Source organism: Monodon monoceros, unplaced genomic scaffold (assembly GCF_005190385.1).
Source record: "Monodon monoceros isolate NGI ecotype Baffin Bay Population unplaced genomic scaffold, NGI_Narwhal_1 Super_Scaffold_16, whole genome shotgun sequence".
Classification (NCBI taxonomy): Eukaryota; Metazoa; Chordata; class Mammalia; order Artiodactyla; family Monodontidae; genus Monodon; species Monodon monoceros.
Window position 1 is genome coordinate 29,923,705 of NW_021703772.1, and position 27,298 is coordinate 29,951,002.

A 27,298-nucleotide genomic window follows, 5' to 3' on the forward strand; every position below is an offset into this window, starting at 1 on the left:
TTTTTTTTTTTTTTTTTTTTTTTTTTGCGGTACGCGGGCCTCTCACTTGTTGTGGCCTCTCCCTTTGCGGAGCACAGGCTCCGGACGCGCAGGCTCAGCGGCCATGGCTCACGGGCCCAACCGCTCCACGGCATGTGGGATCTTCCCGGACCGGGGCACGAACCTGTGTCCCCTGCATCGGCAGGCAGACTCTCAACCACTGCGCCACCAGGGAAGCCCTCCATTGATTTTTTTTTAAATTAATTAATTTATTTATTTTTGGCAGTGTTGGGCCTTCGTTTCTACGCGAGGGTTTTCACTACTTGCTGCAAGCGGGGGCCACTCTTCATCGCGATGTGCGGACCTTTCACTATCGCGGCCTCTCTTGTTGCGGAGCACAGGCTCCAGAAGCGCAGGCTCAGTAGTTGCTCCGCGGCATGTGGGATCTTCCCAGACCGGGGCTCGAACCCCTGTCCCCTGCATTGACAGGCAGATTCTCAACCACTGCGCCACCAGGGAAGCCCCCCTCCATTGATATTTGAATGAATATTTTACCCATGCGTGATGTTGTAACATCGTATGTTGGTCATTTGGAAGATATTGCTCTACTGAGTTACACAGATGTCCCAAATGTTGACACATTTCATTATACAAAAATTTTAGATTGCATTCATTAGTATTAACGCCAGTCTTATCAGAGAAGTCCAACTCTTAGGTATTTGTCATACTTTCAGTGATAAATTCAAGTTTTCCCCCAAAACTGAGCTTTCAAGTGAACATTTGAATGTTACCATTGGCAATAAATACTGTTCATTGTTTTCCTTGGGGTGATGGTTTCACTATGTTCATTTTAGAAAAAATGACTGCCAGATAGCCAATAGTTTGTCAGTCACTCTTTCAAATAAAATTGGTGTTGAATGAGGGAAAAGCAGCTAGTTCAGGTCACAACTAAGAGTCCTACAAAGTGCTTTTCCTCAAGACAGTTGCTGTACTTTCTTCGGATGCAGTAGAGGTGCTTTATATATACCTCACATTTCATCACACACAGCATCATGAAGACATATACACAAGAATCAAGATATAATCAAATAAAGTCTTTAATAAATGAGTGCTTTATCAAGGATGGTCTTAAATTGTTTTTTGTATACTTGTTTTCATTTAATTGCCAGTCATGGTATGGAATATATATTGACAACTAGTACAGTTTTGTGCCCCTGCCTTGGTTCACGCTAAGGCGTCAGCAGTTTCACCCACCATGGGTTTTTTGTTGTTGTTTTTACCATCAGTGCAAATGTCAACACAGTAAAAAAGGCAAATAGCATTTTAGTATCGTTTTGAAGATAGTGTTGACCTAAGCATCTCCCTAAAAAGTGTTTCAGGGACCCCTGGGGATCTGTGGGCCATACTTTTGAGTTAGGACTGCTCTTTTAGATTAATAATGTAGTTTTGAATATTGGTTCATACTACTTTTTTTGGACATATGTATTTCCTATTTTATCTTGTCAGTTTTTTCATCCATTTTTATTTAAGCATTTCTCTTTTTTATTGATAGGTGTAAGAGCTTTTTATACATATTTAATGTTTGTTGCAAAACCTCTCCTCACTCCCATTTGTTACTTGCTTTTAGTATCTACTATAAAGGTTTTAGAATTTAGAGGTTAAATTTTTTTATGTATTCTCTCTCTCTTTTTAAAGATTTCTTCCTTTTGAATCAGGTTTATTTTCTCCTCTTGTTTAGGCTCTCTTCATTCCAAGAGTATATAAATATGTTCACCTATATTTTCTTTTAGCCCTTTTATTATTTTAGTCATCTGTTTGGAACTCATTAGGCGTTAGTTTTGAGGCAGAGATCTAACTTTTCTTTCCAAATGTTTGCCTTTTATTCTACCTTTTACCCATATCATCTGCTAAATTTTTATTTATATTTCTGTTTATTTCTAGATGCTGATAATATTTTAACTTTTGAAACTATGACATTTTATGTTGTGTTGAGGGCTGACTTTCAATCATTTTGAACAGAACTAAAACTCATAGAAAAGTATTGTCTTTTTATTTTTTAAAAATTCAAGCATATGAGGGACCCAAATTTTTAAAACAGTTTATTTTGGAGAAACCAGAAATTACAGTGCACTATTATAACCAAGTGCACTCTGCATTCATGTCAGCAAAGAGTACTTAAAGAAAAACGCAGTATTTAATTGGCTTCTACAGTCCTGTTTGGGCTGGTTATCTCAATTGGTTACGTTGAAACTAGTGATAACGAAGCCAAGATCAAAGGTTTGCTTTATTGGACAGTTAATTTTACAACAGGAGAAACACTTCCATCTTACTTCTTATGACTTAGATCTTGACTTTTTCAGAGAAAGCATGGGTATCTTAGTAGACATTATTATGACTTCTACAGAAAATATAAAAAATAACAACTCATGTTCTAATTTTTAAAGGTGCCTTGAGTGTCACTTTGTGTTTGAAGGATCTCACCTTTCAACATCCTGAAGGTGATGATGTGGTCACTTATTTGTTTTTTTATTTTTTTGATTTACTCTTTAACAAACTACTAATTATTTTAGTTAGAGAAAGTAACTTAGTTTTTAAGATGACCTGACATTTTGAATAGTCATCTTGGAACTAGATTTGGCGTTTCTTTATGCCAATGGCAATATTTAATTTTAAGCATTTATAATTTGCATTTCAATTAACCTTTTCTTAATTTCCCAATTTGGCACATGTAAACTCATTTAAATTATGGAAGAAATCTGTGAGGTCCTTTTTAACTAACTGTGCCTAATGAAGATGGTCTTTTGATTTTTGAGGGTCTCAAGAAGGAAGACATAGAATACTAGTCATCAAGGTATCTTAATTAAAGTTTCATAGTGGTATGAGTTTATTAAGGTTATGTAGTCCACACACTGTTGTATTTTAGGCTATGCAACATCAGTATTTAAGACCTCTTCAAGATACAAAATTAAAAAGGCAAAACCTTTGGGACTTCCTTAGCGATCAGGTGGTTAAGATGCTGTGCTTCCACTGCAGGGGGCACAGGTTTGATCCCTGGTCAGGGAACTAGGATCACGCATACTCTGCTGTGTGGCCAAAAAAAAAAGAAAAAAAGAAAAGGCAAAACCTGTATGTTGGAAGCTAACAATTATCCAGTCATTAAAAATAATAGGATTTAACAAAATAAATAAGCATTATTATACTGTATTTCTCCACTTTTCCCTCTAACCTTGTTTTCGAAATGGAACTCAAAATGTGACAGCTCTTGTTTAAAAGAACTGAAAGAAACCCCAAGCGATACTAGAAATAGAACATTGCCATCCTGCCCTTCCCTCTTCCCGTAAGGGACAAGAGCCTGGGAATGGCCCTGCCTAGTGGATGGTGTCCTTTCCTCCAGAGATGATGTTGGGAAAAGGGGATGGAGTGTGCCTGCCTTTCACAATATATTCTAGGCCCCTTCTTTGATGACGTATAGCATGAGTCCACTGGCACCTTTTGACTTTTTCTTGCCTGAACATGAATTAGGCTTCTTTTCCTGTCATTTTGAACATGTTTTATGTTTTTCGACATTATTTTAGTGTATAATATTTTGATATTTAAGAAATTCTACCCCTTTTTTTGACTTGAACTCTCTCTTTGCTTTGTGTTGTTTCTACTCCATTTGTGAAGCATCTGACGAAAGAAGTTCATCCGTGGAATATAGCCTTTTTGTTGTAATGTCATTATTTTAAATGCGAGTGCATGTCATACATTCATTATTAATACCTTTGCCAGAACAGGGCTGAAAGTCATCAGGAGGGATTTATTCACACTATGAGAGTACTTGCTATAGGTGTCGGGTTATGTATTTCAGGTAGCTTTTTATGTAAATTTTAAATAAATGTTCATTTTTTCTAACTTGCAACATCCTCTCCTCCGTCCTAGGGTTGGACTGGTCTGAAGAGAGTGGAGAAGAACTGGAGGACTCAGAGCAGGCCTCGCCGTACCAGGTTGCCTGGTCCATCCGAGAGACCCTCAGATACGAAAGACACACGTGAGTCTTCCTTTTCTTTTTATTCTTTTTTTTTTTTTTCGGTACACGGGCCTCTCACTGTTGTGGCCTCTCCCGTTGCGGAGCATAGGCTCCAGACGCGCAGGCTCAGTGGCCATGGCTCACGGGCCTAGCCACTCCACGGCATGTGGGATCTTCCCGGACCGGGGCACGAACCTGTGTCCCCTGCATCGGCAGGCGGACTCTCAACCACTGCGCCACCAGGGAAGCCCTCTTTTTATTCTTAAATTTCCACTGTAGTAGATTGATTTTTCCTATATATGCTAATTTCATTTTATTTTTATTTTTTAAATAAATTTATTTATTTTTGGCTGCGTTGGGTCTCCGTTGCTGTGTGTGGGCTTTCTCTAGTTGCAGCGAGTGGGGCCTAGTCTTCATTCTGGTGTGCGGGCTTCTTACTGCGGTGGCTTCTCTTGTTGCGGAGCATGGGCTCTAGGCATGCGGGCTCAGTAGTTGTGGCTCACGGGCTCTAGAGCACAGGCTCAGTAGTTGCGGCACACGGGCTTAGTTGCTCTGCGGCATGTGGGATCTTCCCAGACCAGGGCTCGAACCCGTGTCCCCTGCATTGGCAGGCGGATTCTTAACCACTGCGCCACCAGGGAAGCCCTCATTTTATTTTTTAAAGATAAATTTATTTATTTATGGCTGCGTTGGGTCTTCTTTGCTGCGCGTGGACTTACTCTAGTTGTGGCAAGTGAGGGCTACTCTTCATTGCGGTGCACGGGCTTCTCATTGCGGTGGCTTCTCTTGTTGCAGAGCACGGGCTTCAGTAGTTGTGGTGCGAGGGCTTTAGTAGTTGTGGCTCGTGGGCTCAAGAGCACAGGCTCATTATTTGTGACGCACAGGCTTAGTTCCTCCACGGCATGTGGGATCTTCCTGGACCAGGGCTCGAACCTGTGTCCCCTGCATTGGCAGGCAGACTCTTAACCACTGTGCCACCAGAGATATCCCTATCCATTCTCTGATATTTCTAATGCGCTGAATATTTCTATGTTAAAATATTTTTTTGAAATAATCTCGTTAGAGGTTCTCGATACCTACCTTATCAGAAAGCTGTAGGTTAATGCCCAGCCCCTTCAGTGGTAAGAAGAAGACTAGTTCTCTTTCAGGGGACTGCCTCAGCATCATAGGTATATGCTTGGTGCGGTGTGACAGGACTGAGATAAATCCTTCTCTGTGGGGCTAAAAGATGACTCACAGACTCAGCTAATTATTATTTTCGTTTAAGTACTGTGGTTTGAATAGGTGTTCAGCAAGACAGAGGGGAGACAATCTGCGCCCAGGCCGACTCCTAGAATTTCACAGTATCATAGTATGCATATACATTCTAAGGTCCGGTTTCTGAATTTATAGGCTTAAAAATGCGATTTGTTAGTACACCCAGAAATGATTAGGCTTAGGGAGCCGATTCACTAGAGGCTAATGTATAAGCCAAAATGACAGTTTTTAGTAGGAAGTATCATTGTTAAGTAGTACAGATGTTCACTAAGCAAAACTATGTGGGAAGCAAATTATAGTCAGAAGCTTATTTGGACGTGGAATTAGAGCAAGGAGAGTTAGCTGGATTTATTAATGGTCAGTGTCATTAAACTATAACAGCCTGATGCCTCCATTTCCACTCTTGGGCTTTATATCCTGTATAGTTGTCCCTGTCTCCCCTGTCTCCTAGTTACTATTGGAAAATGCTATATATTTTTTTTCTCTCTCTGAGATTCCATTTTATATGTCATTTAAGACTGTTTCCTCACCATTAGCATTTCTTGTTTTCAGACAGAAGTACAATTGAGCTTAAGCTTTCTAAGTTATAGATAATATCAACCGTGCTTCCTAAGGTTGATAATTCAAATCAGCTTAGCTTGACTTGGGATATTTTGGGTTAATTTTCCAAATGCTATAAATAGATAACATAACTAAATGCTCGGCACAATACCTGGTTCATGGGAAATGATAAATGATAGCTAAGAATCCTATTTTAATTCTGAAAATTACCTGAACATTAGTATTGGGAGTATTTGCCCTTGATTAGGAGCCATGTATATTCCATTTCTGCCTTCTAGTGCAGTTCTCAGAATATTTCTTTTGCTGTTACAGACTTGTGACCATCAGCTTTGTCTTCATCTCTGTAGCATTTTACTTTCTTGGCCAGTTTGGCTAACTTGCTTCTTCTTTGACTGGCTCTTCTTTTCCTTCAGTATATATTTCTCCTTTTTACAAGCAATTTTCCTTACTTCCTGCCCAGCTGTCCCTTTAATCTTTTCCTCTTCACTCATTTGTTTATTCACTTGTTCAGCATATTCTTGTGGAACTAGTATTATGCTTCAGGCATGGGGCACTACATTCTTTTCCTTGGGTGAAGCTGGGATTGCATTGGTTTACCATCCCTTCTATGCCTGCAGCTGCACATCTGCATCTGCCACTGTGCTCTCTCACAGGAACCTCTGTCCTTTTTTTTTAGACTACCTATAGAACTACTTTATTCCAGCTTCTTGTTGTGCTTCAGTGTAGTAGAAAATGGAGAGCTGTAGAAAATTGGCCCTACCTAGCCTGTCCATTATATCTTCAAGAAGTTTTGGCCATGTGAAATTTCTCAAGGTTTCGCCATTTAAAATTGCTCAGTGAGTTCATTGTGTTTTGGGGGAAAAAAAGGCACAGTGGCGTGATCGCTACATTCCCCCCGAAGAACCTTTTCATGAGCTTTCTTCCTAAACCAAAATTGTACTTAAAGAAATTTGGGGAGAAAATTTGGCCTTGTTTTGGCAGAGGTTCCTTGGTTACTTAGTTTAGTTGTAGATGCATATGCCAAAGTGGAGCTCTTAAGATTTTACTTAGGTCTTTCAGTAGCAGAAATAAGTTGGTATCTTAAATGTAGTATTAAGGAACAGTAAGTACTGCCAGTAACTGCTTCCCTTTTCACATTCCTAATGATGTCTTTGATAGAATAAAGTTCTTAATTTCAATGGGTACAGTTTATTAGTTTTTTCCTGTATGGTTAATTTGTGACCTGTTTAAGAAATCACTGCTTACCCCAGGGTCATGAAGCTATTTTCTCATATTATCTTCTAGAAGCTTTATTGTTTCACTGACAATCTTTCTGGAATTTATTTTTGTATATTTTATATATGATGTGAGTTAGGGCCAAGGATCTTCTTTTTTTTTTTTTTTCTTTTTCCATATGGCTTCTCTATTTAAGCAGCACTATTTATTGAACACTTATTTTTCATTGCATTGGAAGCCTTGACATAAATGTGTATGTCTGTTTGTGCATTTTCTAATCTCTTCCATTGGCCTATTTGTCCTTGTGCAAATAACTTCAAAGTTTTAATTAAAATAGCTTCAAATAGGGATTTCCCTGGTGGCGCAGTAGTTAAGAATCCGCCTGCCAATGCAGGGGACACGGGTTCGAACCCTGGTCTGCGAATATCCCACATGCCACGGAGCAACTAAGCCTGTGCACCATAACTGCTGAGCCTGTGCTCTAGAGCCCGCTGAGCCACAACTACTGAAGCCGAGCGCCTAGAGCCTGTGCTCCGCAACAAGAGAAGCCACAGCAATGAGAAGCCCGCGCACTGCAACGAAGAGTAGCCCCCACTCGCCACAGCTAGAGAAAACCCACGCACAGCAACAAAGACCCAACACAGCCAAAAAATAAATTAATAAATATAAAAAAATAGCTTCAAATAGATTTTAATCTTTTTTTTTTTTTTTTTTTGTGGTACGCGGGCCTCTCACTGTTGTGGCCTCTACCGTTGCGGAGCACGGGCTCCGGACACTCAGGCTTAGTGGCCATGGCTCACGGCCCAGCCGCTCCGTGGCATGTGGGATCCTCCCGGACCAGGGCACGAACCCGTGTCCCCTGCATCGGCAGGCAGACTCTCAACCACTGCACCACCAGGGAAGCCCAGATTTTAATCTTTTTGAAGAAAGCTTTTGGTTTCATTGATTTTTTTTTTTTAATTTTAATTTCTTGTTTTTATTTCATTGCTTTCTGCTCTTTGTTTCCTTTTGTTTGGCTTTAATTTTTTTTGACGTTTTTAAGGTAATAGATCAGTTAAATCTGAGATATTTCTTGTTTTCTTTTTTTTAATTTTATTTTTGGCTGCATTGGGTCTTGGTTGCTGTGCGAGGGTTTTCTCTAGTTGTGGCGAGTGGGGGCTACTCTTCGTTGCGGTGCGTGGACTTCTCATTATAGTAGCTTCTCTTGTTGCGGAGCATGGGCTCTGGGCGCATGGGCTGCAGTAGTTGCAGCATGCGGGCTTCAGTAGTTGCGGCACGTGGGCTCAGTTGCGGCACGTGGGCTTAGTTGCTCCACGGCATGTGGGATCTTCCCAGACCGGGGATCGAACCCATGTCCCCTGCATTGGCAGGCAGATTCTTAACCACTGCATCACCAGGGAAGTCCTTCTTGTTTTCTAACATAGATGCTTGGTGCTATACATTTCCCTCTAAACACTGGTTTTAGCTGCATCCCACAAATTTTGATACGACATGTTTTCATTTTTATTCAATTCAAAATATTTTCTAATTCCACCCCCCCACCCGCCTTTTTCTGTTTTGGCCGTGCTGCGTGGCTTGTGGGATCTTAGTTCCCTGAATAGGGATTGAACCCAGGCCCTTGGCAGTGAGAGAGTAGAGTTCCTAACCACTGGACCACCGGAGAATTCCCTCTAATACCCCTTTTGATGTCTTCTTTGATCTATGGGTTATTTAGAAGTGATATTTAGTTTCCACATATTTGGGGATTTATCAGGAATTGGTTTTTAATTTAATTGTACTGTGTTCAGAGACCACATTTAGATTACAGTGTTCTGTAAATGTCAATTAAGTCAAGTTGGTTGATAGTGTTGTTCAGGTCTTCTTTAATTTTCTTTCTTTTCATCTGTGGTGATTTTCTTTCATTTTGTTCTGTCAGTTACTGGAAAGGGATGTTGAAATCTCTACTTGTGGATTTGATTATTTCTCCTTTTAGTTCTCTCACTTTTTTTTTTTTTTGAAAATTACATTCTTTATTTTTAAACCATCCCTTAATATTATCACATTTGCTTTGTAGCCAATAAAAACAACATATGTATGCTTGGGTGTGGAAGATGGGGTGAGGCAATGTTGATGGAGAGCAGGACGACCTTCAGCCCCTGAATAAGACTCTTGGTATCATTGTTCACAACGTTTCTTTTGCTGTCTTATTTCTACCATGAGAGACTAAACAGGATCGTTTTTTATTATTCAGTTTATTGAAACTGGGCTTCCATGGTGGTGCAGTGGTTAAGAATCTGCCTGCCAATGCAGGGAACGTGGGTTCAAGCCCTGATCTGGGAAGATCCCACGTGCCACAGAGCAGCTAAGCCCGTGCGCCACAACTACTGAGCCTGCGTGCCACAACCACTGAAGCCTGTGCACCTAGAGCCCGTGCTCCGTAACAAGAGAAGCCACCTCAATGAGAAGGCTGTGCACTGCAACAAAGAGTAGCCTCCGTTCTCCACAACTAGAGAAAGCCCATGCACAGCAATGAAGACCCAATGCAGCCAAAAATAAATAAATTAAAATAAATAAATTTTTAAAAATTTATGGAAACTAAAAAACAAATAAAACAAAATCCCCCAAAACACAGTTCATCTGTTATTCTTACTCATTACCCCTGTCTCTGGCAACCACCAATTAAGTCTCTGTATCTATGAGCTTGATGGGGGGTTTTGTTTGTTTTGTTTTCTTTGTTTATTTTGGCTGCACTGGGTCTTAGTTGTGGCATGCAGGATCTTAGTTACAGCATGCGGGCTTCTTAGGTGCACCATGAATGCGGGATCTAGTTCCCCGACCAGGGATCGAACCTGGGCCCCCTGCATTGGGAGCGCAGAGTCTTACCCACTGGACCACCAGGGAAGTCCCTGTTTTGTTTTGTTTTGTTAAAGATTCCACATATAAGAAAGAACATATGGTATTTGTTTCTATTTCTGACTTATTTCGTTTAGCATAATGCCCTTGATGTCCATCCATGGTGTCATGAATGGCAACATTTCATTCTTTTTTATGGCCGAATAATATTCCATTGTATACATATCATACAATTTCTTTATCCATTCATCTGTGTGTGGGCACTTATGTTGCTTCCACATCTTAGCTATTGTGAATGATGATACAGTGAACCTGGCGGTGCTAATATCTCTTTGAGACAGTGATTTCATTTCCTTCGGTTATGTTTACCCAGAAGTGAGATTGCTGGATCATGTGGTAATTCTGTTCTATTTTTAATTTTTTGAGGACCCTCCATACTGTTTCCCATTGTGACTGCTCCAATTTACATTCCCACCAACAGTGTACAAGGATTCCCTTTTCTCCGCATCCTCACCAACACTTATTTCTTTTTGGTAGTAGCCATTCCAGCAGGTGTGAGGTGATATCTTATTGTGGTTTTGATTTGCGTTTTAATGATGATTAACTATGGTGAGCATCTTTTTATATACCTATTAGCCATCTGTATGTCTTCTTTTGCAAAATTGGATTTTTTGCCTTTTTGCTATTGATTTGTATGAGTTCTTTCACTTTTTACTTCACCCATTTTGTAGCTCTGTTATTTGATACATAAACATTTAAGATTGTTCTGTTCTCTTGATGAAGTGATCCTTTTATTTTTATAAAATGATGCTCTTTATCCCAGTCATAGTGTTTGCTCTGAGATCTTACTTTATGTGATATTAGTATAGCCACTCCAGCTTTCTTTTGGTTACTGCTAACTTGGTATCTTTTTCAGTCCTTTTACTTTTTTTTTTTTTTTTTTTTTTTGCGGTACGCGGGCCTCTCACTGTTGTGGCTGTGGCCTCTCCCGTTGTGGAGCACAGGCTCCAGACGCGCAGGCTTAGCGGCCATGGCTCACGGGCCCAGCCGCTCCACGGCATGTGGGATCTTCCCGGACTGGGGCACGAACCCATGTCCCCTGCATTGGCAGGTGGACTCTCAACCACTGCGCCACCAGGGAAGCCCCAGTCCTTTTACTTTTAACCTATTTTAGTCTTTATATTTGAAGTGGGTTTCTTGTTGGCCGCATATAATTAGGTCTTACTTTTTTATGTACTCTGACAATCTCTGCTTTTTATTTGGGGTATTTAGACCATTTAAATTTAATGTGATTATTGATACTATTGGATTTAAGTCTAACATCTTTTATTTGTTTTCTATTTGTCCTATTTGTTCTTGTCCTTTTTCCCCTGTTTTTCTTTTTTGATTATTTTTTATGATTTCATTTTATCTCCTTTCTTGGCTTATTAGCTGCATTTCTCTGTTTTCTTTTTATAGTGGTTGCTTTAGGGTTTACAGTATACATACTTAATTGCCTTAGTGTATCTTTAAGTGTTATACCCCTTCATGTATAAGAACCGTATGACAGTGTACTTCCATTTCTCCTTTCCCATCCTTTGTGCTATAGTTGTCGTACATTTTCCTTCTACCCATGTTATAATCCCCCACGTTTTTACAATTTCTAGAGAGCTCTTCATTCTTTGAGTAGTTCCAGATTGCCGTCTGATGTCATTTTCTTCTGTATGAGAGGTTTCCTTTAATATATCTTGTAGTGCAGGTGTTCCAGTGATAAATTCTTTCAGCTTTTGAAAGTCTGAAAAAGTTTTTATTTTGCTGTCACTTAAAAAAATTTATTTTTTATTGAGGTGTAACTGTCTATGCCTTATTTTTTTTCCTCAGCTCTGACTATGCCTTCTTTTCTTAATATTTATTTATCTATATGCGTGGCATGTGGGATCTTAGCTCCCCGACCAGGGGTTGAACCCATGCCCCCTGCAGTGGAAGCTCAGAGTCTTAACCACTGGACCACCAGGGAAGTCCCCTAATTCTTTAAACATTTTGTGTAAGTCACCAGTGAAGCCATCTGGTCATGAATCTTTTCTTTGTGGGAAGTTTTCGCTCTTTTATTGTTTTAATAAAATAAGATAAAGTGACTTTTATTTGGAAAATTTCACGTCATGCCTTGAGATTACAGACAAGCCTGAAGTTTTACGAAATCAGGTTTGGAATTTACTGCTCTGTATTTATTTGGAGCTATTAGTAGCATCTTAATAATAACACCTGTACTTATATTGTGATTTCATGTGTATCACTTCTTTCTCTTGACCATGGGAGTTAGGTGAGCCAGCTGTGTCTCCATTTCACCCAGATGAGAAAAGTTAAAGAAAGAAGGAAACTTAACACATATTGAGAAATGCTGTAGGTACCAGCCCTTGTCACTGCTGGTATATTATGGGAACTGGCCTTTCTCTTCCCAGTTTGCTACTCTTCCTCAGCAACCAGATTTGAAATATTAATGTCTAGCATCTTAGAAGTGGGAGGCATCTTGAAGATTTTCTAGTTTAGGACAGTGCCAAGGATGGTCTGTGGATCTGTGCTAGTCAGCAAACTGCTTGTCACTGGACCACAGCAAGATAATTTTGGAAGTTATGAATGAGCTTTGAAAACTTTTATCATGATGTACATGGTTAACTTGAGAAACACTCATCTAGTCCATTTTCTCTGCAGTAATAAGAGTCTTTTTAAATAACAATGTTGGCAGTTGATTTTCCACCCTAGCTTTACTTTCCCTTTAAGACTTACTGCTTCTCTTCTTTCATCTTTCTGTTATGGCGCTTCCATTCTCTCAGTTATACAGATTCAAAGTCATTATTGACTTTCTTATCCTTCATACCCAGTCACCAAATTCTTTTGTGATAATGGCCCTTATGTGTTGTGTTCTTTCTATTATCTCTGTGGCCTTTTACTTTTAGTCACTCCCAGTTGTTAGCCGTTGACTCCGAAATCTGTATCTCTTCTCTAAACGTGCCCAAGTTTATAATTTTCAACTGTTTTTCCACCACTCCCTATGTTGCCTCATCTGTACTTTTTTTAAAAAATAAATTTATTTATTTATTTATGGCTGAGTTGGGTCTTCGTTGCTCTGCCCGGGCTTTCTCTAGTTGCAGCAAGTGCGGGCTACTCTTCGTCGCGGTGCACGGGTTTCTCATTGCAGTGGCTTCTCTTGTTGCGGAGCACGGGCTCTAGGCGTGCGAGCTAAGTAGTTGTGGCACACGGGCTTAGTAGTTGTGGCTTGCGGGCTCTAGAGTGCAGGCTCAGTAGTTGTGGTGCACGGGCTTAGCTGCTCTGCGGCATGTGGGATCTTCCCGGACCAGGGCTCGAACCCGTGTCCCCTGCATTGGAAGGCGGATTCTTAACCTCTGTGCCACCAGGGAAGCCCCTCATCTGCACTTTAAATTACCTAGGTCTAAAATGGAATTTATTTCCTACCCCAGATCTGCTCTTGCTCCTGTTTCCTGCTCTTTGCCAGTGGAAACAGCTGGGTGATTATTGTCCCTTCCATCTTCCTTGCCCAGCTGACAAAGTCTTGTCTCTCTCTTTTTTCTTTTTTTAATTATTTGGTTGCTTCGGGTCTTCATTGTGGCACATGGGATCTTCGTTGCAGCACATGGGATCTTTTGTTGTAGTGCGTGGGCTTCTCTAGTTGCACCGTGCGGGGTCCAGAACATGCGGGGTCCAGAACACGCTAGCTTAGTAGTTGTGGTGCACGGGCTTAGTTGCCCCACAGCATCTGAGATCTTAGTTCCCCGACCAGGGATCGAACCCACGTCCCCTGCATTGGAAGGTAGATTCTTAACCACTGGTCCACCAGGGAAGTCCCCAGAGTCTCTTATACATGCAGATTACGTCTCATATTCTCTAGTCCTGCTGCTGCCCCCCTGGTGTAGGGTCCTTGTTATTTCTTACCTGGAGTTTTATCATAATTTCCTCACTGTTCTCTTCTTCTGTCTCTTCCTCCATTTATATCTGCTGACAGTGTAATCTTTCTCATGCATAGCTCTGTTATTGTTAGCTGTTTTCTTAATAATCTACAAGGTTCTTCATTGCCTATGGAATAAAGGTTGGACTCTTTAATCTGGCCTTTAGCTTTAGAAAGTCTACCTAACCCACCAGCACTCCCCTGCATTCCCCACGCCTTAGCCAAACCAAGCTACTCAGTCCTTGCTGTTCCCCATCCTGTCCATCTCTGTATCCTGGCTTATATTGCTTTATCCTTGTGAGGTACCTTTCTGTGCTCATCTTCAAATTCTACCCTTTTTTCAAGGTTCAGTTCTGTTGTCATCTCCTCTACAAAAAGCCTTTCATCCAGCAGTCTTTCTAGGGAACTTTAAAAGCATTTTATCTGTACCTCTCCTATGTTTCTTGTTCTCTACCTCACATTAAAGATACTAACAGCATGTACTGGCTCTACTACAATTCCCAAATGGAGACCTGCTGTGGGACTTTGGGGAACAATTAAAATAGAGATTCCTGCATCCCATCCCATGGAAATTCTGGTTCAGTAGATGTAGGGTAGGTCTTGGGAAACTGAAATTTTAAAAAGCTCCTAGCTTTTCCACAAAGCATGATAGACATAGAGTAAATGTCTAGTAGGTGAAAAGGCTGAAGTGAGATCCTTCAATTGGTATATCTGTAGTAGAAACTATACTGAAGAGAACATGACTCTTAAGACATATACCAAACAGAAGTTTACAGAGTAGCCTGTTACGGGCTGTTCTGAAGAAAAAAGAGGTAATACCACTCAAGAAGAGAAACCAAGAAAGGATTTACAGAATATTAGTAAGATAATAAATATGTCATCTGTAGTGTCATATGTGTGCTGTTTGTTTATAAGAGAAGGAAGGTAAAATAACACAGGTCAGTTTTCAAGTCTTGTGTGCATTATTCCTAACAGTAAAAAAAAATGAGGTCACATTTATTCTATAGAAAGGTGACCTTTTTAACCTCCCTGGTGGTACACATTGCTAACTAACCACAGCTGTCTTTCTTGTTGAGCCTAAATGTGCCCTCAGCATCCTTTTCAGTGTAGTGCTCCAGCAGGGGCCACAAATCAATCAACATTAGCGTAATGATAGAAAAGCCTCTATGTAATTCCCTGTTATATGAAATGTTGTTTAGGATATCTCCTGTAGTTTAAAAAAATACTGTAGAATGATTGTGATCCCTATAATCAAAATTCTTTTAAGTGCTTAGCAAAAAAAAGGGTAGTTAAAAACCAGTACATCTGAAAGAGCAGCTCTTAGATAGTATTCACTGCTCCATTGGAATTCACTGCTCTACTTCTGGTATGACCTATCAATTATGCTGAGTGTTTCCTCATAACCGTCGTGTCATTTACTCAGACTTTTTAGTAAGTAGAGGTAAAGAAATTATTTTCTTCCCCAAAATCCCTAGTCACTTAAAACTTGGAAGACACTGATGCATTGAGTGTCTAATCATGACACGCTAAGAAGGTTAAGCTTCTTAGAGCATTGGATTGTCTCTACTGCTCACTTATTGTAAAAACACTGTACTTATTTTCAGCGGCTCTACTGAAATCCTCTTCCTCTAATTTTGCTAAATGTGTGCTCACATGCCACAAGTTTCAGCGCTGTGCATCCAGCCCCCCTTCCTCATCCGCTTTTCCCCTTTTTAAAATGAGCCTAACGTGTAATCAAGTTTTCTGCTTCTCTCCCTGCACTCTCCAGGTCGGATGATGATACAGAGAGTAGGAGCTCCAGGGTGACCCAACTTTGCACTTACTTTCAGCAGAAATATAAGCACCTCTGCCGCCTGGAGCGGGCAGAATCTCGTCAAAAGAAATGCCGGCACACGTTTAGGAAAGCTTTGCTGCAGGCGGCCAGTAGAGAGCCAGAAGGTACTGGCCAGTTGATCCAGGAGCTACAGAGAGCTGCATGCAGTCGGACCAGGTCAGAGCCTCACACTGCCACCTCTTTCTAAGAACTCACCTCAGTCTGTTTTCTCTAATTTTTGAGAGGATAGTCGCGACACAGTGAGTGGTGGGCATATTATCTTGAAATATTTAAGCATTGTATTTTGGTTTTGTTGCTCAAAGTTCTATGATGGCAAAATAATCGTGCCATGAGGTGACAGTAAAATTAAAGTATTACTATAATTTTGCTGGAGTTTGATTAGAATTTATTCAGTAGAGGATTTGAGAAAATGTTACCTGTCTTTAAAAAAATACAATGCTTAGAAATTTTGTGTTATTAAAAGTAATATTTAGGTTTTTTTTTAAACCACAAAAGTGGTATTGTATGTTTTTTACTTATTTTAAAATTTTCTTTCCATTGTATTTTCTGTTAATATTTACATAATCCCATATATCATGTATTCAAAATGTTTTATTACATTGGATTTCTTTGGGGGGGGGAATCTCTTCTGTTTATAATGAAGATACTTGCTTATTGTGAAAAACTGAAAAATATAGAGAAAGGCAGAAAATCACCATAATGTCACCATTCACAAAACAGACCAAGCACTGTGAACATTTTGATTCTGTCTCCTTCTAGTCTTTTTCTGTGTGTGCGCATGTGCGCACACGCGCAAATAAACTTTATATAGATAAAACATTTCAGGGTTTATATACCTAAATATTACCAGCGGTTATCTCTAACCACTGGTAGAGATACTGGTGGAATTATTGATAAAGTTAAAAAAAATTTGTAGTCTGTGTATTTTAATTTTTCTGTAGTGATCATGCATGAGTCATTTGAGGAAAAAAGGGTTTAAAACAAGCAGAAAACTAAAAATTAACCTTTGCTTTGTAGCTATTGATCATATTCCTTACATACCTATATAATTTTTGAAATTTCATTTTGTGTAATTTGGTTTTCATTATATTTGCTGTAAAAAAAATAACCTATTTTTCAGTTGGGTATCTCAAAAAATACTATGCCCTTAAGATTTTTCTGCTTCCTGGCATATTTAAGTTGTTTGGAACTGTGTATGTATATCTAATATACCTCCATAGTGGTTGCAGCCTGCAGTATTTCCCCTCACTCTTTTTTTTTTTGGAAAAGCACTTGTTATCATTTAATGAATCTCCCACCATGTGGCTTCAAGCTACCAGGACACAAGCCCCACCGACACCCTTAATCTTCTCCTCAGCTCTTCTGCTGAAGAATTTGGCCTTCACGATGACAGGCTGCTTTGGGAGCTTTCCCTTCCCCAGAACTTTGTAGTAACCCGATCGCACCACGTCAATGATAGGAGCCAGCTCCATTCTTGTTCTTGGCAGCATTTACCCGTGTCTGCTCACTGACCAAGGTACACAATTTATCAAGGTTGACAGTTGGGCAGAAGCTCTGGTTCCCCTTTAAGTGGTAATGCCTCATACCAACTTTCCCAAAGTATCCTGGGTGATGTTTGTCGAAGTTGATCCTGTGGTGATGCATGCCACCAGCATTACCGCGGCCTCCCGGGTGCTTCCGCTGTTTGCCGATGCGGCCATGGCCATGGCTCACGTGGACCCTAAGTTTCCGGGTCTTCCTTAGTCTGGATGGCATGTCGGCGGCCGAGACGAAAAAAGCTCCCCTCACACTTAAGAGCTCCCAGTCCCCCGTAATGGAGGTAGTGTCTGCCATAGAACATCTTAGCTTACATCACAGAGCATCTTAGAACATCTTAGATCATCTTAGATCATCTTAGCTTACTTCTTACTCAGAGACTTGCCTTTCTCAGAGAAGCACTCCCAGATTCCACTGACTGTGTTGGGTCCCCCTGATATATATGCTGTTGTGCTCTGTACTCTGCCTCACTGTAGAATTTATACTTACATTAATGTCTGTCTGTCATGCTAGACAGTGGTTTCTGTGAGGGCAGGAACAATGTATATTTTGTTTTTAATCTCCAGTGTTGATGAATGAATGAATAGAATTGAACAAGTGAAGGTCTATTCTCTGTTTATTGAAAGAACTCACTCAGTTTGACATAGGTTTTAAAATAATGGTATCTAACATTTATATTATATAATGCTTTCAAGAGTATAATTTCAGTAGAAATTTGAGTTTTGTCCAACATAAAACAATCTAGATGTAGACCATTGTATATATCGGGTCTCGTATATTATAATGACCCTGTCAGAGATGAAAGAGACTATACTGTGAGCTTGGGACAATTCGCTGTTTGTGTGGAAACTGTATTTGCCTATGATTTTTAACTGGCAGAATCGACTGCTTCCTTTTCAGAACATCTCCCAAACCACCCTTAGTGATGTTTTTAAGAAAATTTCGTGATAACTAAGTATTACAAAACAAACACCAAGATGAACTTGATTATAGTTCTCAGATTTATGTGATGTCATTTGGTTATGTCTCCCATGATTAGTAAAAAGTTTATTGCTCAGTGCATCACTGATAATCATATGACAGTGTGCCATAATCATTCCTTGGTGATTAGTAACTAACTGCTTTACATTACATATATTTTAGGTTTGCAGAAATCAGCTTTCAGTTGAATAATGTCCTCTGTGTTTAATATTTTTTGTTCTCAAAGACCTAGTTCCACAAAAGACATTTAAAAGGTTGCTGTTAAATATTTTATTTTTATTTTATTTTATTTTAAAATTTTTAAAATTTTATTTCTTTAAAAATTTTTTGGCTGTGCTGCACGGCATGCAGGATCTTAGTTCCCTGGGATCGAACCCGCGCCCTCTGCAGTGGAAACGCGGAGTCTTAACCACTGGACTGCCAAGGAAGTCCCGCTGTTAAATATTTTTTTAATTTATTTATTTATAAATTTATTGATTTTTGGCTATGTTGCTGTGCGCGGGCTTTCTCTAGTTGCAGGGAGCGGGGGCTACTCTTCGTTGTGGTGTGTGGGCTTCTTATTGCTGTGGCTTCTCTCGTTGCGGAGCACGGGCTCTAGGCATGCAGGCTTCAGTAGTTGCAGCATGCCGGCTCAGTAGTTGTGGCTGTGGGCTCTAGAGCGCAGGCTCAGTAGTTGTGGCGCACAGGCTTAGTTCTTCTGCAGCATGTGGGATCTTCCCAGACCAGGGATCGGACCCAAGTCCCCTGCATTGGCAGGCAGATTCTTAACCACTGCGCCACCAGGGAAGTCACTAAATATTTTAGAAATTAAAACTATAGTGACTACCTTCTAATAGGTATTCTTTAAGTATAGTTTAGATATAAACAGAACAACATTAAAATGTTCTTTATATAATAACTTTGTCATATTTATTGGTGAATATGTGGAACAAGTCATTGAAATAGCTTAAAGTATATAAACCCAAATCTCAGTATCTTGTAACCCACAGTCCTGCAGAGAGATAGTGTTGGTTGTGTGAAAACTTCCTTTTTAATGGGGTATCCAGTAGAGCATACAAGTGGGAAGCCCGTCGTAGATATTTTCATATTAACAACATCAAAACCTTTGTTTTGTTGGGATTATTTGTATAATAAAATATATCTAACATCACAGCAGGCATTTTTACCTTAATTATCCATGGGGATATTGAAATTCTGACTTTGGGTTTATTTTAAGAGAAAGATTGGTGAGTTGGAACATAATGGTGATTTTAAAAAATGAAACCAATGGTTTACTTTGAAGTTTAGGGTAAAGAAAGTGAGGGTCGTGTTGTAACACTAGGCCTGGTAGCTGGCTGAGCAAATTATTAAACTGTTCAATGAAAATTATCCATTCAAAATAGAGAGGTACCTTCTATTTAAATCTAGACCAAGAGAAATTAGGCTTAGCTGCCAAATTAGTAAAGCTTCCTTTTTTTGAAAGTGTGTATTCTTTTTACAGGCCTTAATGACCTAGTTCCTCACTCTTGTGATCTGACAAATCTTGCAGAACTCTTTTTTTTTTTTTTGCGGTATGCGGGCCTCTCACTGCTGTGGTCTCTCCCATTGCGGAGCACAGGCTCCGGACGCGCAGGGTCAGCGGCCATGGCTCACGGGCCCAGCCGCTCCACGGCACGTGGGATCTTCCTGGACCGGGGCACGAACCCGCGTCCTCTGCATGGGCAGGCGGACTCTCAACCACTGCGCCACCAGGGAAGCCCTTGCAGAATTCTTAATTGAAGCAACTTCTATGGCAGCACCCGGCAGCACCTGTTTGCATTTACTGTTTATATGAAAGTTACAATTATAATGAAAATATTCTTTTATTTAGATTTTATGTAATAAGTTCATATGTAACTTATTCTATATGACCTTCTCTAATTAGTGTAAATCATTCCACTTAAATCCTTAGATATTAGAAACAAACAATTCAAAATATTTCTTTATTTTTGATGCCTAACTTGTGACTCAGTGCATTAAGTAGCTTCTTTTTCCATGCTCAGGCATGTGTAAAGGCTTAATAGTTTGTGACGCTTAATAGAATTACATAGATAGCATAGTTTTTATATTGATACTTTCAAGAATTTAAATATAGTTTATTTTTAAATTTTATTTATGTTTGTATAAATCTATGGAAGGATCACAAACTAATAAAATGAATACTGGGCTTCCCTGGTGGCGCAGTGGTTGAGAATCTGCTGCCAATGCAGGGGACATGGGTTCGAGCCCTGGTCTGGGAGGATCCCACATGCCGCGGAGCAACTAGGCACGTGAGCCACAATTACTGAGCCTGCGCGTCTGGAGCCTGTGCTCCACAACAAGAGTGGCCGTGATAGTGAGAGGCGCGTGCACCGTGATGAAGAGTGGCCCCCGCTCGCCGCAACTAGAGAAAGCCCTCGCACAGAAACGAAGACCCAACACAGACAAAAATAAATAAATAAATAAATAAATAAAGGAGTTCCTTTAAAAAAAGAATACTTATTATAGAGCGAGTGGGAACTAGCAAATCAAGACGAGGGTGGAAAGGAGATTCTTCACTGCGTAGCTTTCTGTTCTGTATCCCATTCCTCATGTATTAGGTTAAGTTTTCTGCAGCTGTATTGTTTAGCAGCTTGACGAGGCAGGACAGGAATAAAGACGCAGACGTAAAGAATGGACTTGAGGACACAGGGAGGGGGAAGGGTAAACTGGGATGAAGTGAGAGAATAGCATTGACATATATACACTACCAAATGTAAAATAGATGGCTAGTGGAAAGCAGGTGCATAGCACAGGGAGATCAGCTCAGTGCTTTGTGACCACCTAGAGGGGTGGGAATGGGAGGGTTGAAGGGAGACGCAAGAGGGAGGGGATATGGAGATATATATACATATAGCTGATTCACTTTGTTATACAGCAGAAACTAACACACCATTATAAAGCAATTATACTCCAATAAAGATGTTAAAAAAATAAACTGAAAAAAAATGATGATGATAGTGGTGGCTAACAACCATTGACTCTTTACTATCTATTTACCATACTATATACTGTATGTGGTAAGTGTTTTAGGTGTGTTATGTCTTTTGGTGCTTGCCTGTCGACTAGAAGTACTCTTATCTCCACTTTACAGGTGAGGAAATTGAGGCTTAAGCAAGGCTAAGTAACTTGCCCAAGGTCACAGAGCTAATAAGAGGCAGAGCGGAGATTCAGAACCAGGTCTGTCTGATCTAGTCTATGGTCTTCATCACTATTCTCTACTGCCTCTTTGTAAAGTAAAAGGAACCAAAATATCACTTAAAAAAGCAAAAAAACAAAAACAGATAGACATAGCTGAGACCAATTATAACGTAATATTTGTTTTGTCAGTAGGTTGGAAAAGTATTGGAACTGGTCATTGTAATTCATATTTGCATTTTTAAAAAATAAATTTATTTATTTATGGCTGTGTTGGGTCTTCGTTGCTGCGTGTGGGCTTTCTCTAGTTGTGTCAAGTGGGGGCTACTCTTTGTTGCGGTGCGTGGGCTTCTCACTGCGGTGGCTTCTCTTGTTGTGGGGCATGGGCTCTAGGCGCACGGGCTTCAGTAGTTGTGGCACAGGGGCTCAGTAGTGTGGCTCACAGGCTCAGTATTTGTGGTGCACAGGCTTAGTTGCTCTGCGGCACGTGGGATCTTCCCAGTCCAGGGCTCGAACCCGTGTCCCCTGCATTGGCAGGCGGATTCTTAACCACTGCGCTACCAGGGAAGCCCCCATATTTGCATTTAAATAATGAATGTATTTAAAAATGTGGGTGTTACAGAGTAGTGACATTATTTAAATAATTGCCCTGGATTCTTAAACCATTTTTAAAAATCAGTTTTGTGGCTTTTGTTCCTTAGCATAAGCCGGACCAAGTTGAAGGAGGTGGAGCCAGCAGCATGCAGTGGGACCGTGAAGGGTGAACAGTGCACCAACAAAGCCCTTCCATTCACCAGACATTGTTTCCAACGTATCCTCTTAACTAAATCAAGTGTGCGTTGAAAAGTACTAATTCATTGGGGTGATATATTTCATTCTCAGGCCAAGTGATGAATGGCTTTTGAAATCATAACTGTAATAATTGAAAATAATTTTTATATTATTTCTGATTTTCTTGGTGTCCTCTGAATAGTTTTTTTCTGCTTATATCATTGTGACTCTGTATTCAAGAATCATATCAAAATGAGCAAAGCTGACAGCAAGTAGTAGGTTTTTCCAGTGGCTGTCACTTAAATAAATTTTGTTAATAGGATTCTGGTCCTTCCAGTGGTTCTAGGTAGTTTGTATGAGGCAACCATGACACTCATTGATGGGAAAGTCAAATCCCGTTATTAAAAAACTGTTTTTAGTCTTCCAAGAAAGTTATGCAGTTTTACAGTACACTTTTTGGTATGGGATTAATTTGCTATTTTTATAGAATATGGTGCTGATTTGAGATGAACGATAACAAACATCACTGACTAGGAAAGAATATATCTTAAGACAGGATATACTTGAGGAAAACCTATGTTAAGGAGCTTCAGACTGGTTATGAAATCTTATTACTTTCACTTTTATTAAACATTTGAAGTTGAGTAGCATTTTAAAAATTTATATAGTTGCAATTACTTTTCTTTGCTATCTATCTGATTTTTGCTTTCCTTTCTGTTCTTGGTGTTGTATTTTCACAGCTTTTTCAGCAGTAGTTTCTATGCAGTAAAGGCTTTATAAATCGCCTTAACCGTAAAAGCATAAAGGAAAAATGAAAGGCATTTCCTTAATAGATAAAAAGTAAATCTATGGAAATGTAGTTAGTGGCTGGCTAAAAGTATAGATGCTTAAAAATGATGATGATAAAAAGCTGATGTTCCAATTTTAACAGTACAGTTTTGATTTAAAAGTAATTTTTCATAAGCTATAAGTTTGAGTTTGGTGTTGGAAGTGTGAAATGAAAAATTCAAATTTGGATAGTCAAGTTTTTTGTAATTATATCTTTAAATATTTATTCTTGATGAGTATCTTAGGCAAAAGTTTTCCTTAAAAGAAAGTTTTTTGTTTGTTTTTTATCATAGTGGAACTTTTAGGAGTCAGTGTGTTAGGAAGGAAATGACCCTGCTTCTCTAAATAACAAATCACAATGGCCATAAATCACAATGGGAGACTCATGTTAGAAGCTCATTAGCAAAATAGACTCCTTCAGAAGTATATTCTGAGAAATAAAGATGATAAGCTCAACTATTATCATTTTTCTATTATTAGTAGTTGGGTTGGTTCTTTAGCTTTTATAGATTATAAAATTTATACTTACTAAGCACAAGTTAAGGAAGAAACAAATTTTATGTAGAACTCGAAAAATTAAATGGTTTCAGTGTATTTTATTCCTAACTTAAAAAAAACCCAGATATCCTCTTGAACCGCTCTCAGCAACTCTTCTCAAGTTGCACAGCCAAGTTTGCAGATGGACAGCAGTGCTCTGTGCCCGTTTTTGACATTACACACCAGACACCTCTGTGTGAAGAACATGCCAAAAAAATGGTAAGTTCAAATTTTATTTTCTGCAACAGAGGATTTCAAAGTTTATATATATATTTTTAAAATTGTATTGAAGTATAGTTGATTTACTATGTTGTGTTAATTTCTTCTGTACAGCAAAGTGACTCGGTTATACATATATGTATATACATACTCTTTTTCATATTCTTTTTCATTATGGTTTTCACAGGATATTGAATGCAGTTCCCTGTGCTGTACAGTAGGAACTTGTTTATCCATCCTATATATAATAGCTTGAGGCTTTCAAAGTTTTGATAGCTGTCCAGAGTAGGAAATATTTTATGACTTAGTACAAACTATATGTGTATGTAAATCACTGAAACGAGTTTTGTGAAACAATACTCTTTTAGTACCTCGTATTTTGTAGTCTCTTCTATTTCACTAAAAAAAAGAAAAAGAAATGCTGGTCATAACTGATTGAATTAATATTATACCCTCACTGAAAGAAAACACTGTTCTAGAAAGTATTTAGTAGTTAGTTAGATGTGGTCATTTTGTTTATTATCTATAGCTAGTCTATACTTCTCTTCTCCTCAAGATACATTTTTTTATACATAGGCAGATTTCCCAAGATCTTTCTTTTCTCCATTTCTCTAGGATTTTGCTTTTCTTATATATAATTCTGCGAATGTCTTGGAAATTTGATGAAATTTCAGCCAAAAGCCAACCCTTATTATAATTCCATTGGACTTAATTATTGCTTTAGTTAATGCTGGTAGCGTAAGCCCTAATTAATTCAGAATAATTTGGAGAGAAAAGTCTGAATTAGTGAACTACCTGAATTATATAATCACTTAAAATAAATGCATTTCACCCATCAGACACTTACTGAGTTGTTCTGCTATTTGCAGGGTATTGTGCTAGGTACCTATGTATTAAAAAATTGAATAAGACAACTCTTACCTGCTATGAGCATATCTTAGTTTGCAGGGATGCATCAGGGTAACCAAGTGGCCATTGGACAGGACTTAGCAGTGTAACACTGTGGTCCTGGCTTTGCCACTAGCTATATGTATAACATGGACTAATGAGTCATCCTTTCTAGACCTCAGTAGCCGTGTATGAAGTTTACCGGCTTCTTCTCTAGGAACCTGTTTTGTTTTCTAGATTTCCTTTATGGACCATATATTTTGAAAAGTTGTATACTAAACTATGTATACAAATATTGAATAATTACTTTCCCATTTTAATTTTAAAACATTTAAAATATAGACATTTTTGTTAGCTTATTGAGATGTTATCACGGTTAAAGAATGACTTCCATATGTTTTTTGTTGTTGTTGTTTTTGCGGTACACGGGCCTCTCACTGTTGTGGCCTCTCCCGTTGTGGAGCATAGGCTCTGGACGCGCAGGCTCCGGGCGCGCAGGCTCAGCGGCCATGGCTCACGGGCCTAGCCACTCCGCTGCATGTGGGATCTTCCCTGACCGGGACACGAACCTGTGTCCCCTGCATCGGCAGGCGGACTCCCAACCACTGCGCCACCAGGGAAGCCCTAGTTTGAGCTATTTTTAAGTTTAAAATTACATAAGAGTAGAGCAAACACTTGTATTCCATCCGTCCCCCAGTGAGAGACTAACACTGGGTGATAGAAACTGTGCAAATCTCATGGCTCTACTTTCAGACTATATCTTGAATTCACACACATTTTACCAACTTCGCTGCTATCTTTGCTTGCATTATTGTAATAGCCTCCTAATTAGTCTCCCTTCTTCCTGCCACGCCCCCTGTGCCCGGATGTGTTGCTCACATATCAGCCAGGGTAGACTATGCATGTGGGTCCCACTGTCTTTGAATTTACATATAGTAAAGTTCACTCTTTTTAGTGTACAGTACTATGAATTTTGACATGCATACAGATACATAATCAAGATACAGAATCATTCCATCACCCCCCAAAAGTCTCTAGTGTTGCCCTTTGTAGTCAGCCCTTTTCTATCCCCACTGATCTGTTTCTGTCTGTATAATTTTACATTTTCCAGAATGTCTTCTAAATGGAATCATTCAGTATGTAGCCTTTAGAGCAGGCCTTTTAGAATATACATCTGATCATTTTAGTTCCCTGATCAAAACTTTCCAGTGGCTTCCCATCGCATCTAGAATCCAATCTGAAATTCTTACCATGCCTATGAGGCACTTCCTGATCTGGCCCTGGCAACCGCTCCAGCTTCATCTTATACCCTCTCCTCACTTCCACAGCTCCAGCAACATTGGCCTTCTTGCTGTTTCTTAAACACTCTAAGTATGCTCCCACCTCAGGGACTTTCTGCTTGTTTCTCTCTTTTCCTGGAGTGTTCTTTCCCCAGATTCTCCATGTCTCACTCCTTCATTTCATTCAGGTGTCTGATCAAGTGTCAGTTCATTTCTGCCTCCCCTCTACCCTGCTACTTTTTATCCTTGTACTCTACCTTCTTTTTCTTCCTAACATTTATATTTGCCTAACATTATGTATTAATTAGTTTGTTTATTGTCTGAATCCCCCTACTAGAATGTAAACTTCACAAAGGCAGGAACATTTTTTGTTCAATGCTACTGTATCCCCAGTGCTTGGAACAAAGATGCTCCATAAGTAATGGTTGAATAAATTATCGGTTAGGCACATGGCTTGTGGGGGATAGGGGTGAGATTCTGAACTAGACTCAGCCACTTGATAGGACAGCCATTGGTAGAAGAGGCTAGAGCTGCCCGAGGTCCAGGCTGGCAGACAGAACATGGTATTCAACAGGTATGAGACCATACAACAGATGGTAAGTTACTACATGCGTTGTCCTGCATAGAAGTAGCATGGGACAGTGAGAATGCTGGGAGTGAACAGTGTTTGTAAGTAGGTAAATGAACAGTTGGCTTTAGGAAAGCCTCTAGGACACAGGTGTTCTTTGGAGGAGCTAAGTAAGGGAACACCAAGGGCCAGGCAGGGTCTCAGTCATGGGCACTTCCGTGTGGAGGAGCTGGCACCTTACCAAACACGTTGCGTGGCTACACAGCATAAGCCTGAGAGTAAGACAGAAGCCTAGAAGCAGAGCCGGTAGGATTAGTATATTCTTGGCTAGAGCTCTCTTCCTCCCTCCTGCTCAAGATTCACACTGGTCCTAGAGGGAAATCCTGGAATGGATGCCAGCACCTGGTGGGTACTGGTAGCTGCTTATTCACTATTTATTCAGTTACATAGTGGGCATAAAAAAAGTAGACGTCACGTGTTGAACCAAAAGGAATTACAGAGGCTGGGAAGCAGCCTCTTTTTTGTTGTTTTCTAAATTTGTGAATTTTGAGTCTGTAATTGTGTTTGGATTCAAGTATTTGTCTGGGATTAAACATCTTTTAGATTTCCTGAATTTATGCTTAATTTTATTCTTGCTTTGAATTTGTTTGATGTTAGTGATAATTATTAGTCTTCAGGTCTTTTTATGTATTTGATTATAAGAGTTATTACTGAGTTCGTCAACTCAAAGGTGACATCAATCGTAAAAACCACGATTGTTTTATATAACACCAAGAAGGAAAAAATGTTGCACAGTGCATTTCTTATCACTTAAAATTTTTATTTTATACTTACCAAAATAGCTTTTTTAGTCTTAGATAGATAGACATAGATATTTTTATCTTCTATA

At 39.5% G+C, this 27,298-nt stretch overlaps 1 protein-coding gene and 1 pseudogene across 4 annotated transcripts in view; one reads left to right on the forward strand and one right to left on the reverse strand.

The window, feature by feature from the left end:
• Positions 1-27,298, forward strand: part of INO80D (INO80 complex subunit D) — a 68,966-nt gene that overhangs the window by 27,794 nt on the left and 13,874 nt on the right. For all 4 annotated transcript variants that reach the window (XM_029224964.1, XM_029224963.1, XM_029224965.1 and 1 more), the window contains 4 exons: positions 3,901-4,009; positions 15,562-15,783; positions 22,020-22,129; positions 23,540-23,673. In XM_029224964.1, coding sequence (XP_029080797.1) covers positions 3,901-4,009; positions 15,562-15,783; positions 22,020-22,129; positions 23,540-23,673 — 575 coding nt within the window. The remainder of the gene's footprint in view (positions 1-3,900; positions 4,010-15,561; positions 15,784-22,019; positions 22,130-23,539; positions 23,674-27,298) is intronic.
• Positions 16,885-17,475, reverse strand: LOC114896725 (annotated as a pseudogene).